General features: G+C 30.1%; 1 protein-coding gene across 1 annotated transcript; it reads left to right on the top strand.

The window, feature by feature from the left end:
- The first annotated feature begins 3,896 nt into the window (after positions 1-3,896).
- LOC117229404 (sodium/potassium-transporting ATPase subunit beta-1-like) lies at positions 3,897-12,314 on the top strand. Its single transcript, XM_076528663.1, has 8 exons — positions 3,897-4,032; positions 4,932-5,123; positions 5,241-5,357; positions 8,105-8,277; positions 8,344-8,439; positions 9,115-9,280; positions 12,127-12,216; positions 12,307-12,314. Exons 1-8 carry the CDS (start codon positions 3,897-3,899, stop codon positions 12,312-12,314), a joined length of 978 nt encoding a protein of 325 aa, XP_076384778.1.
- Positions 12,315-14,059: the final 1,745 nt, after the last annotated feature.

The raw sequence follows: 14,059 nt of genomic DNA, 5'->3' as shown, positions 1-14,059 counted from the left end.
TCACCGGATCTGACGCCTATGGATTATTTCTTGTGGGGACATTTAAAAGAAATTGTCTATTCTGGAGAAGAACCAACAACGCCAGAGAACATGAACAATAGGATAATAACAGCTTGTGCTGCAATTAATCCCACAACATTTGAAAGGGCCAGAGAGTCTCTTATTTTACGTTTTAAAAAATGTCTCGATGTGGAGGGGCATCATTTCGAACATCTATTAAAATGACAGTTTAAAAAATAGGTTCGTAAAAATGTCTTACAAATTTCATGATGCGGTTTCATGATAGTAAACATGTTTATTTATACTTACAGATTCCCGAACGACGTCTTCGTCTTTAAAATCTCGATAGACAAAAATTTGTCGTTTCCATTTAATTTTTTACCTCGGTCATTTCAAGGTCATGTAATGTACATAACTAAACATATTTTTACATAAGCTACACGATTTAATAAAGAAAAAAATACAATTATACGCAGAAAACATCGATGACCTTGTAAACTCCGAAAAAATTACCTTGGAAAAAAATATTTTTGCAATACGATTTTTCAAATCGTCCAAATAGCATATAAAATATTTTTTGTACCCCCAAAATTAGAGGAGATATTTAGGTGGCCTTATTTAGGTGGACCACCCTGTATATCGCATGGATTTGGCATCAACGCTTTGTCCATGCCAAATATAGGCCAAATCTTGTAGCGTTATCTCTCGTTAAGAGGAGGTAGGTTGGTCGCAATAAAAGCGGACCTAGGCGTTATCCCGAAAGTTAAAATGCTAATCTATGCTAAAATCGAATGTAGGGGGAATACAACTTTTAAATTAAGTATTTTTAAGTTTAATTTATTTCAAATTAAAGTATTTATAAATCATACTTTTAAAAAAATTTTCTACTTTTAAATATCTTAAAAGTTCTTTATGTTTACCTAATTTGAAACTATGTTAAAATTATTTTGAATAATTTAGCACTATCAATGTTCTGTTTAGCACTGAAAAGTGCTACTTACTCTATATTTTAATATTTTAGGGAAGGAAAATGACAGGAAAGACATTGGATACAAAAATCATCAAAACAATCAAACAAAATTGAGAACATTTCTAAAAGAAGAATTGAACACATCTATGTGTTCTTTCGAGATCTGTACATGATTATAGAAACGATATATAGCCAGTTTACCCCTTTTAGTGCCGAACGAAAAACGGGTATCTATGCGAAGATAACCGGACGAATTTAACGAATTTACTATGGTTTAAGAAAAAGCCCATAAAAACCAAACTAAGAATAACATTTAAAAAGTTCAAAACGCAGCATATAGGGGAAGAATGGGAGAGTAATGTAATGGCGATTGCATTTCAATACTTATTGAAAATTATATGAATAACAGCAATATAAACAATAATAAAAAACATGGAAACAAGTTTCTCTTTTACAAACAATATTTTAACTAATCAGCGTTTTATCAATTTTATATAGGTCAAGTGGTATAAAATATAAGTACTTCATTTTCAGTAATGTTTAATAAAAAAAAATACAAATTGTATTTTTATCAAAATGTTGACGGTTTTCGAACACTGATTGCTCTTTTGAAGGGTCAATAAAGACTGAAAGAAAGATCTTAGTCTCGCCGTGTTGATACACGCCGTGTTGATTACGGTTCCAAGAAATTATACATATGTATATCGTGGGATATCCCGTGTCCCGTTTCTACTTCATCGCTCCGACATAGGTATACAGAGCCTCGGCACTGATCAGCATAAGATATAACAAAAAGATCTAATAAACATTTTTCTTTCAATTGGGTTGCATCGAATTTGAAGTATTTTAACGTTTTATAAAGTTATTTTGAGATACAGATCTCTTGTGATGCGTATAATAAGGCGCCAACGCGTGCGCAACGATATATCGTCGTTGGCACTTTTCGCTAGTGTACCAAATGACGATATATCGTCGTTCGGCACTAAAAGGGTTAATAACTTTTCGAACGAAATAACTTTTTTATAACTAGGCTAAGTGATATAAATTTTTTTTAGATTTTAGTGAGATTAGTTAACTAGATAATGGCTAAAAAGTTATTTTGATAATGACAAAATTAAAAATTGATGTCTTTCTTTTATCTGAGCTTCTAACCAAAATTTGAAAAATGCATTTTGCTTTGCCGTTCACATAGTGTTTGACTAGTTAAAATTTGATCATAACGAGGAGCGGACGCGTATTTATGTAGTCAGTGTTATGTCAGTATCTCAGAAAAAATTTTTATAAAGCGCAGATTATATATATATCATAGATCATTGTGAAGGTGATAAATGTGTATATATTTGAAATATTTCAACCAAAACTACATTTATATCAACAAAGCTAATATAATCTTATTTTCATTTACATAGACAATGTTGTTATTATTATAAGAAATTTAATATACTTCAGGGTACGTCCCGGTCTACATTTTTTTAACAGTAAGAGAGAGCTTTTAACTTTGTTTTAATTAACACGTTGAATGCCACGCCGGTTTTACAAAAATTGTCCGTGGCGCCACGATGAATTTTCTTTTATGTGATACATATAATGTTGAAATATTATCTGCAATAGATAAGTTACAGTGTATAACCATGTTTGACATGTTAATTGCGACAGGGATCACCGTTTGAATTGACGATGGTAATAATATCAAATTTTAGATATTGACATTTGTTTTAAATTATATTATATATATTTCGCGCGCCGGTCACCGGTGGCGCCCATGGCGTCACCGCCAAGTTAAGTGCCGGTCACCGGTGACCTCCGTGGCATTCAACGTGTTAATTATTATATAATTATTGATTTAACAATAAATGGTTACGAAGAATATTTATCCCGTGGGGATTGTTCTTTCTTTTATGTTTCAATTCTATTCCTGGGACATAGAACAATGACCCCAAAAGGTGTATTTAATAGAACGTGGTAGCAAAAGGGCTGAGTTTCAATGAAAAATTGAATTTGGTTGGAAATTACATTTTAAGCCGTGAAAAATGTATACAGGATCAAATATTAGAAATTAAACACAAATTTTCATACGTGGAGTCCGAAATGAAACGTAGATGGGTTGTAGCACGTAAGAGACCAGATATTTTTGTTCAAAAAGTCACGAGTGGCTTAACGGAATATTCGAAATACCAGACTATTTACAAAAGAAATTTTAGGAATGCTTCTATCATTAAGTGGAACCTCAAATGATATAGATGATGAAGGAAACGCTTCTTCATAAGAAAGTGAAGTATCTTCAGATGACGAAATGTAGGTATTATAATGTGATTAAAATATATGTTTTTTGTTAGATTTAGTTGTATAGGTATATAGAGGTACATATTTCGTGTCTTCGTATCATATTCTTGCTTAATTTTGCAGATCATTATTGTATTAAAACAATTAAACCGTTAAAGAAATGTATTAGAATGATTTTTTTGTTCTTGAATTGTCCTAATAAAACCGTGTTTTTAATCAAGCAAATAATAGAAATAATTTCGACCGTCTAAATCAATGAAATATCCCACTCTGGGTCCGCGAGTCCTGGTCCTGGTCCCGAGCAGTCCCGGTGGACGTAAGGAACGTCCTTATGACGCCGACAAATGATTACATTGTTCGTCAGTTAATATTAATGTCAGAAAGGGTGGATAGAAATGTAACTTGTGCAATGATGGTTTTGGGGTATGTGTTGAGCAGTCTAATGTCTAATACGGAAGGAAACCCTGCTTTCCCTACTTTGTGGCCAGATCCTTCATGAAAATGATCTTCGGTACGACGCGAACATTTGATAAAAGATTTTCTATGCATTTCTATACCAACTACTTATGTAGCTAATTTCAAAACATAGCACATTAACCTTTGTTCAATTTCTGACACGACTTTCTAATACCAATTTTGAAATATGGTTATATTACACGATGATCGCTATTACGAGAGTCGAATACCTGCGCCTGATTTAGGTACTTTCAAAAATTTTCTGCGGTTTATCTGGAATAAAGATCGAAAAGCATTTCTCGATAGAACAGCAAAAGAATGGGGTAATATATGTAAATTGAATTTACTGTGATTGCCACATTAATTATATGTTGTTAGTTTTGCATGTCTTGTTACTACAATTTTCGACTTAGAAAATGTTTAAATAGTGTAGAAAATACAAAAAGCATATAAATTTAATATACATACATAGCAATAACAAGTAGTAACATTAGGCAATATAATTTGTCGATGCAAATTGACACATGATTTGTACGATTTTTACGATACATTTCTATACATATACACAGATTTCGAATGTTTACAGAATAACACAAATAATTACTTTAAAAAGAAAAACGCAGTATATGGCTTTAAAGAGCCGTAAGTTGTTTTTATTTAAATCATTTTTATTAGAGACTTGAAATTTTTAGAATATTAGCTTTACTTATTATCTTTAAAGATTCTGTCAAAAAATATTTACAATAAACATTAATAACGTTAATGTCATAGGAAGATACATATTTCATTAATTAAATAATAATAATGTTTTATTAATTCTTTACACGTGTTGTATATTGGATAATTTGTTAGATTTTCGATGTTACTCCATATTTCTATATTTTTAATAATATAAGAATACATTTGACAAATTCGAGATGTGTTTGGCGTAAAAGCATTCGTAATACAATATTTTATATGTTTAGTCCATAATTTAGAATCGATTTTCATGATAGTACAAGCTTACACTATATGTATGTACAGTACATGATACACATATGGCAGACAATGCTATATATGTACACTGTATACAAGTAATCTTTGCATTTTTTATTTACTCTTTCTGTAGCATACCTTCTGTACTTTTATTGCAAAATGAATTGTTTAACGTACTTTCAGATCAGCTTAAGATTATTTGAATATGTTTTTCATTGTTAACATGAAATATTTTTTCAAATTTTAGTACAGTTAATAGTATTCTATATCTGTTTCTTCATCGTGTTGGGAGCAATATTTGCGATACAAATGGCGATCTCTGTAAATTATGTTTCTCAGTTAAACAAACCACATTTTCAATATTTTGATTTATCTATGAGGTCTATGCTTGGGACAGATTTTGCACTATTCCGATCACCTTCGAAATTTGGTAGTCCAGGTGAGCAGTTGTTGTTTTAAGAATGTGAATGAATACTACAATAATACCAAAGAATTTCTATAAGGAATACTTCCACCGAAATTAGTTGTAAATATAATAAGTAAAATTCTTTTGAAGGAATTTCGTTTAAGCCGGGGAGCATTTCGTCAGTTTCGCCTATTATATCAATAAGTCACGTTGTCGATAGTGCCAGGCCAAAAAGACATGTTCGAGCCTTGACCACTTTTCTGAAAGGTATTTGAATCATTTATGAAAAATTTATTTCGATATATATCAACTATATACTATAATATATGTATATACAGGGTGTCCCAAAAACGTCTCGCAATCCGGAAATGAGAAGTTCCTGAGATCATTTGAAGCAACTTTTTCCTTTGCGGAAATTTTCTCCAAGGCTTCGTTTACGAGTTATTAACGAAAAACAGTGACCAATCAGAGGCGAGATCATTTAGCGCGAGACGGCCGAGCCAATGAGGGTAACTGGGCTCCGTGCACTCGTTGGCTGCGCCGCCGCGCGCCAGCCGAGCTCGCCTCTTATTGGTCAGTGTTTTTCGTTAATAACTCGTAAACGAAGCCTTGGAGAAAATTTCCGCAAAGGAAAAAGTTGCTTCAAATGATCTCAGAAACCTCTCATTTCCGGATTGCGAGACATTTTCGGGACACGCTGTATATTATAGTAAAATTTTATATGTATACATATACAGTAAGGAGCGTAACTGAACCAACAACCACAAGTTTTGTATATATCATTATTTATTGCTAGGAATATACAAGAGTAACGAAAAATAAACATTATAGTTATTTTCATCACAATTAGGAGTAACATAAGAAATTTTTGCAATAATTAATATCTTGTTGTTCAGGAATGACAACAACAATAAATTGAATCGGTTTTTATTGCTAGGAATATACAAGAGTAACGAAAAATAAACATTATAGTTATTTTCATCACAATTAGGAGTAACATAAGAAATTTTTGCAATAATTAATGTCTTGTTGTTCAGGAATGACAACAACAATAAATTGAATCGGTTTTGCACCACGTCCAATACTTGACAATATTTAATATATTCTTTATTTTTAATATTTCATCCACAACCCTTTTGCTTGCAAAACTGTACTAATTCGTTTTGTTCTTACTGTTCTTGAATTCTATTATACATATCTGTGTTTGAAGTTGGTTGGGTGTCATATGAATCCCAAAGTCTTCTTTTTAGTACACCCCATAGATTCTCTATAGGGTTGAGATCCGGGCTCTGCGCAGGCCAATCCAGAACAGAGAATTTTTTAGTATTGAGCCAATTTTTTACACTTTTAGCAGTGTGCTTAGAGTCTCGGTCATGCATGAAAATTACATTTTCTTCTTCGAAAGGCATATTTTCAACAGCCTTTATGAGATGATCTTGTAAAATATCCTTGTACATATATTGATTCATGATGCCATTAATTCGGTGCAGTGATCCAACATCAAATGCTGTTAGGCATCCCGAAAACATTAGGGATGTCGTGATTTAAGCCTTTCATTTTTACGAATCCAGCACCAAGACATACCATCTGAACAAATTCTGTTAATTTTGGTCTCATCTGACCAAATAACTCGTTCCCATTCAATAGTTGTCCTGTTTTGGTATTTTTTGGCAAATTCCAAACGAAATTTAATATTCTTCTTCGATAACATTGGCTTCTCTTTTTTTAAAAACTAAACTCAGCTCCTTTGAGGGTTCTCCGTACTGCCCACTTGCTTATTTGTATATTCGTATCTTCTTTTAATAATTATGCAGCCATAGTGGCACTTGAAGCTTCACCAAATGTGACAAACCGTATGTGTAATTCTTCGTTCAGCCTACAGTGATAATTTTTTTGGTCTTCCTCCAACATTTAATAATATACTTTTACATTCTTTTTTTCTTATTCTCTGCGCTGTCGATTGACTAATACTACATTTTCTCGCCGTCTGGAGCATTGACACGCCGTCATTCAAAAGAGAAATTACTTTTTTTAAACAATGTGGTGCAATTGACTTTATATTTATTTTTACTTCACTTGCGTGCTTTTCCGTTCGACTGATTGCGAGAAACAGAGTGCTAAGACGTGCAATAACATTTTGTAACCATACCAAACTGCTAGAACATTCCACGTAAAGATTCTTTTTATGGACCGGTGCAAAACCGAGTCAATCTATTTTTATTGTCATTACTGAACGAGGAGATATTAATTATTGAAAAAATTTCTTGTGTTACTTCTGGCTGTTATAAAAATGACTATAATGTTTATTTTTTAATATTCTCCTATCTTCTTAACAGTATATAATGATTTATACAAAACTTGTAGTTATTGGTTCAATTTTGCTTATGTGTAATTAAACAATTTTTATCCTTCCAATTCCAACAGTTGTTGGATTACAAAAATTATTTTATTTTTCCTGACACGAGTCTTTCATCAAAAATATTTAAAATCAATAAAAACATACATATAGACTATCACAGATCGAAATTCTATGCTAAAAATTAAATCATAAGCAACAGAATATTAGCATATATTATAATACTTCAATAATCGTGTTTTAGTCTAATGTTATACGAAAACAGTTTCTTGATTGTTATTTTCAACTTTTCCTAGATTGTTGCCTTTCGTTCTACTTTTCTCAAGAAGTATAAAAACAAGTTTAACAATATTGCATTTATAAACGCATATATTGGTGCCTAAATCAATTCTTTTTAAGTTATTAATTGTAAGTTTTAGTGATATAGTTGTAAGTTTTTTTAGGGGCGACATTTTACGTAAAACATATTGTACTACTTATGAACCAGTAATTATTCAGAAAACTATTCTAGACTGTAGCTATGATCAATTTATCCCAGAATGGATCATTTAACAAATTGATTATACAGATTCACTGCATTTGTATCCGTGTTATTTTATTTATTTTCGACTGCAAATATGCGACAAATATATGAGTACATACTCATTTTTCATTTTAGAGTACAATAAAAATGTATCGAAATACGATGTCAATTGTCAAGATGACAATTTCCAATCGAATCATCCGCACAAGCCGTGTTATTTCAACATAGAAAGTCTCGGAGCTTGTAGCAAGTATCCATATGGATATTCAAACCCGTTGCAACCTTGTGTTCTTGTGAAATTTAATAAAGTAATTTTAGAGAATAGTCGTAGAACGTATGTTACTGTATTTGCACTACATTTAAATGTCTTATAGCGATTCGATTGGGTGCCCGATTGTTATAATCAATCTTCTAGTTTGCCAGAAAATATACCAGACAGTTTGAAAAAGGCAATACAAAAGTCGGAAAAGGTATTTTAAATACAAATTAAACGTTTGATAATAAGAAAATAGTAGATTTCGGTATAGGAAAATAATAAATAAAACTGTGTTTTCTATGGATTTCTACTTCGTGGAAGTATCATTTCATCGCAGTTTTACATTTTTTATTTATTTATTCAGTGTTTATTTCAATGTTAATTAAAAATTATTATTTTGGTTTGTATTGTCATCTTCATTGATATTTCTGCAAGATAAAAGAACCAATCTGATTATGTTAAACGATTACCCGATATTAAAAAACATTTTTCTGAATAATAATACCCTTCTTCCATTTGCCAGACCAGTCAGTGGAACGATTATTTTCTTTTTTAAGCATGAACTTTTTGAGGAAAGAGTTTTGCTTACAGAAGAATATTTATGTAAAGGTCATTCAAATTGAAATCTTTTTATTGCATCTTATGTCGAGGATTATTTCTTTTATCATACTTGAAATTATAAAATAACAAAATAATTTATTATTTGAAATTATTATTATTACTAATGGACCGATATTATCTTTACTTTCAAATAACAACATTTTAAATAACGGTTCAAAATTATTGATTTCAAATCGGTATTTCTTCGTTTCATTTCAAATAAAATTTGTCCAAGTGCGATAATATGTCGAATTACAAATTATGTTGATATAATAAATACATTTTTCAGTTTTACATTTGGTTATCGTGCAACGGAGCGAACAATGTCGATAAAGAACATATTGGAGAAATAGAATATATTCCAAGCCCTGGATTTCCAATTGAATATTTCCCATTCACTGGCCAGCCAGATTATCTTTCGCCCATTGTTGCATTACATTTCAAAAGTTTGACACGTAAGACAAATTTTGTAGCATTGAAAAAAGTACTCGCATTTCCAAAGTGGACAATTTTCATATAAAATTATATTTTACAAAAATTAACATAACATATCTATTTTTCAATTATTTTCTGTACTTTGATTTAATCGTATTTTCTACGAGTTTACAAATTCCATTGATACAGAGATATTCAGTATTGTTTTCAACGTGAAAAGTAAGTGTTATATGTGTCCATAATTATGAAAGTGGTCTAAGTCATATATTTCTTGTGTTTCGAGATATTTAATGAATCGCATTTGAATAAATTAAAAAATATTTTTACATTATGCGACATTTTAATTTATAATTTTATTAGTCTTGATTATATAATGGAAATTTATTATAGATATGAAAATTTTGTGTGAATTTCATAGGAAAATGTTGTTTTTAAAGCTTGAATTGACTTAGACCATTTTCAAAATTGACTTAAAGTAATAAAAAATTGTGATTTTTATTTGAGCCGTTTATTTTGAAAGTGGTGTAAGTCCAATGTCATCGAAAGAAATTGTAAGTGACGTTGCGTGGGGTATTTAGACAATACAAGCTCAGATTCGGCATTTTGAATTTCTTTAAAAAAAAGAACTTATACCACTTTCAAAATAAACGGTCCATTTGAAACAACAACTTTAACGAAATAATTCATAAACATTTATTAATCATTTTTAAAAAGTAATCCATTTTTATCATAATTTCGAGTTTTTAAGATTTTTAAAATGTTCCTGAAAAACTGGAGGGATGTATGGTAGTAAACACATAAGATCTTTATGTTTTTCTTCCGTTACTGGTCTAGTGGTGTTGTATAATGGAAGTAATTGAATATTTTCGTATATTTATGGTCTTCCTCTTTTAGGTGAAGGATCCAAAACTTGGAATTCAGAATCATCTAAAGAAGTCTTATAAAACATTTTATAAGGTTCATTTTTCAAGGATCTCATCCATTGAATTTTTAGCCAAGAGACAGATTCGCCCGCGGTATTTTTTACTCTCCTTGTTATTGATTTTTCAAGTGAAAATGTATTTCTTTTTCTACAATTTTCGATCAATTCATAGTAATGTTCAGGATTGTATAAGTAATTTGCTTTTTTTATTTTCATCTCTATCAAACCAAAATCACGGTCATTCGGTAGAAAGGAATGACCCGATACCAAAAATTTGGTGGTCTATCGTTTCAATATTATTATTCGATGACTGGGCAATTTTCAGCCATGTCAATGCTACTTTAATGTTGCGATTTTGGCCTGAACAAGCATCACTGTAGGCTATTACGTGTTTTTGAGAAGCTAAGATATCCTCCACGCGGTATTTTCAAGTTATGTTTATATAGTTTCTTTAAATTGTTGACTTAGACCACTTTCATAATTAACACTAAATGAATTCCGTATAACGTTGTAATTACAACTACTATCTAAAGGTTCATTTTTGACGATATCGTAAAAATTACATTGAATAAATTTAGTTTAAAATCAAGTCGTGTGAAATAAGTGATAAATTCATTTTTTTTTAAATTTTGACTTAGACCACTTTCATAATTATGGGCACATATCTCGATGTAATTTTTATTTTTATTATCAAGCGCAATTTATTCGCGGTATCAGCATATTGCGAATGCCAAGACAGTACGAAGCGTCTAGTTACTACGTGGAATAATAGTATACAGTAAGAGACAAATATACATATATATATGGACACCCTTTAAAACAGTATAACTATTTTCAAAACTGGATTAAATGATTTGAAGTTTTTTAGAAGATAGAAGGACCAGGTTTACTGGATAATGTCTCGAACTTTTTTTTTGAAAAATTGCAATTGGTTGGAACGAATAAAAAGTAAGAAAACTCACGTTTTTCTATCTGAATCTATAACAAAAATTTAAAAAATGCGTTTTGTAGATCTCTGTAATTTATATGAATACTGAACATTTTATCGAAATCGGTCAACGTTTTCCATGACTTTTGATCAATAACTGTGAGAAATCTGGAGATTTGTATTTTATTTTTTAACGCCAGTAACTTGAGTCTGCGTTAACCAGTTTCGATACAATTTTCAGTACGCATATAAGTTATAGAGATTTGTAAAACGAATTTTAAAAATTGTCGTTATAGACTCAAATAAAGAAGTTGAGGAAACGTGAGTTCCTCTCTTATTTGTTTTGTCATTACAAGTAATAGTAAAATTAAAAAAAAGCGTTAGTGTTTTAAAAGATTTCCGAATACTCTTTTTACTCTCTGCATGTAACATTTAAATAAAACTGTGTATTAGATATACCGTCACAACATGGGCAATCAAAATTTAATTAGTGAGACATATTACATATAGGGTGAAGCACTTAAATTGATCACCTCGAAGAGCTTCTAAATTATGTGTTGTACAAATAAATTATTTCTATAAAGTTGCATGGTATCGAAAGGAGCATTATGTGATATACATGACTTATTTGTGGATGGAGAAGTTATTCCAGGTGTGCAAGTTAGATACCTCACCCTGTATATCTATATTATATCGTGATTCATTGTCCTTATCTACAGTTGACATAACCGCAATAAACGTTTATTATTGTATTATTACCCCTCTTTTTAAACCTGCTAAATAATAGCAATCTATGAAAAATTTAATATCATTTTGGAATCAGGATATGTTCTATTAAATAAACATTTTATTATAGAAATAGATTTTTAAGTTAATTTTAATTGCTTAGTATTTAATATACGTTTTGTAACAATAATATTGTTTAATAAGCAACAACCTTGCATTTACTCGTAGATAGATCATAGAACTACTATAAAATATAATTATTATATACGCTACGTTTGCAATCATTGCAGCATATAGACTGATTACGGTTGAATGTAATTTATGGGCTTTCAATATCGAACAGCGATCTCGTTACTCGTTAGAATTTCAAATAATAATAGGTAAATTCTTCATCTGCAAAGATAATACCTTTTGGAATTTTTATTATATATTGATACGCAAAACGCTAATAAATATTCTTGTTATTACAGATAATTAAATTTGATATTTGATTTTCGCCTTGAAGAATTCAACAAATCATGAAATATTCATCTTTGGTTGTTTTATTGTGAAAACATTGATGCGAAAAGATGATATAAATAAAACATCTATATTAGTATTAACAGTGTTTATTTTCTGTAACTTTTTAAGCAAATCGACAAGACTATACTTATTTATTTATCGGTACTACGAGCGTTTATCTTTTGTAATTTTATAGACAAATCCACAAAACTTTATGTTTAAGAAAAATACATTTAACAGTTAATGTGTGCATTAAGATTAAGTATAAGATACGATTTTCGTGGTATTTTAATTTAATAAAGATTAGGTTTCCGTATAATTTTTCTTTTTTATCACTTCGTCTATGTAATCGGTTTATTAATCGGTGTTTCAATTTAAAACCATATGTTGACCTTGACATCCTCATTTATTTTTCTGGAAAGTTAGAGGACCGATTTGACTACGTCAAATGATTATCCGATAACAAAAAACATTTTTCGAACCATTTTTTTTAGAACGATTATTTTCTTTCACGACAATACTAGATGGGTAAAAATCTCTTAAGAATGAACTTTTTGAAGAAAACTTGCGAATATATCTATTGGATGAAAAAATGAAAAAAAAATTCGATTTGACTGGTACTGATGGATGACATTTTTACTTTCACGATTCACGGAAACGTTTCAGAGTTGGGCAAAATTTTATTCGGTTGATGGATAAGGGATAAGGGTTAATGAATACAATTTTATTTGACGTTATCGAATAAATATTCAATTGAATAACAATTTTATTTACGTAACAATTTATCCAAATAAGATTTTCTTCGAATAAAAATTCATTTGAATAAGAATTGATTTGTAGAGGGATTAATTTGGAAAATAATTAATTTGATTAAAAATTATAGATTATAGCGTGTTTCCATAATTTATTAATTAATTTCTACCATGTTAATTTTTACAATTAACTATATGTATATTAGCGATAATAAGTAGGTAATATTACGTAAAGTCAGCAAAAATAAACTAAACACCAAGCAAAACTCAGCATCCTTATTTTTGCTTCTTTCTTTGTTGATCTCTCAAGATTAGACCAGGCCGTGATAGGGTTTTTAATATAAATTTTTGTGACTCTCATTTACTTTCGATTTATATGAAAAAACTGCCGCGATTTTGTCATCAGTTAAATAGCGTTCGTTGTTAATAATTTGAAATGAGTTGAAATTCACACAACCGTAATTTAGGTTGATATGGAATCAGAACATTCGGATCAATGTAAACATTAAATCAAATGATGTCATGTTAGTTTCATTAATAAAGTGTCTTGACGACGCTAAATAAATAATTATTTAATTAAAATAAATAATTGAATTGAATATTTTACAAGTAAATTTACACGAAAATATAGATATTTTACTTTCCCCATTTAACCCGTATGTGTCAGTGGCTCCTGTATGTGTAATATTTCCCACATGTTGATAACTCCTTCGCTCTCACCTGACATAAATCCTATTGAACACGTATAGGCAAAACTTGTAAAAAATGTACAACAAAAGAAAGAACATCTAAAAGAAATATTGAAAAGAGAATGGTGTAATATAGAACTTGACTTCATTAAAAGTCCAGTATTATCAATGCCCAACACATTGCACGATGTAATTCACGATGTAAAGAAGGTCTGTTTTACAAAGTATTAATTTAAGAAATTCCCGTTAAATTAATAGCAACGCTTACAGTAATTAAATGT

This window comes from Megalopta genalis, chromosome 1, assembly GCF_051020955.1.
Source record: "Megalopta genalis isolate 19385.01 chromosome 1, iyMegGena1_principal, whole genome shotgun sequence".
Taxonomy (NCBI): domain Eukaryota; kingdom Metazoa; phylum Arthropoda; class Insecta; order Hymenoptera; family Halictidae; genus Megalopta; species Megalopta genalis.
This window is presented reverse-complemented; position numbering and strand designations above follow the sequence as displayed.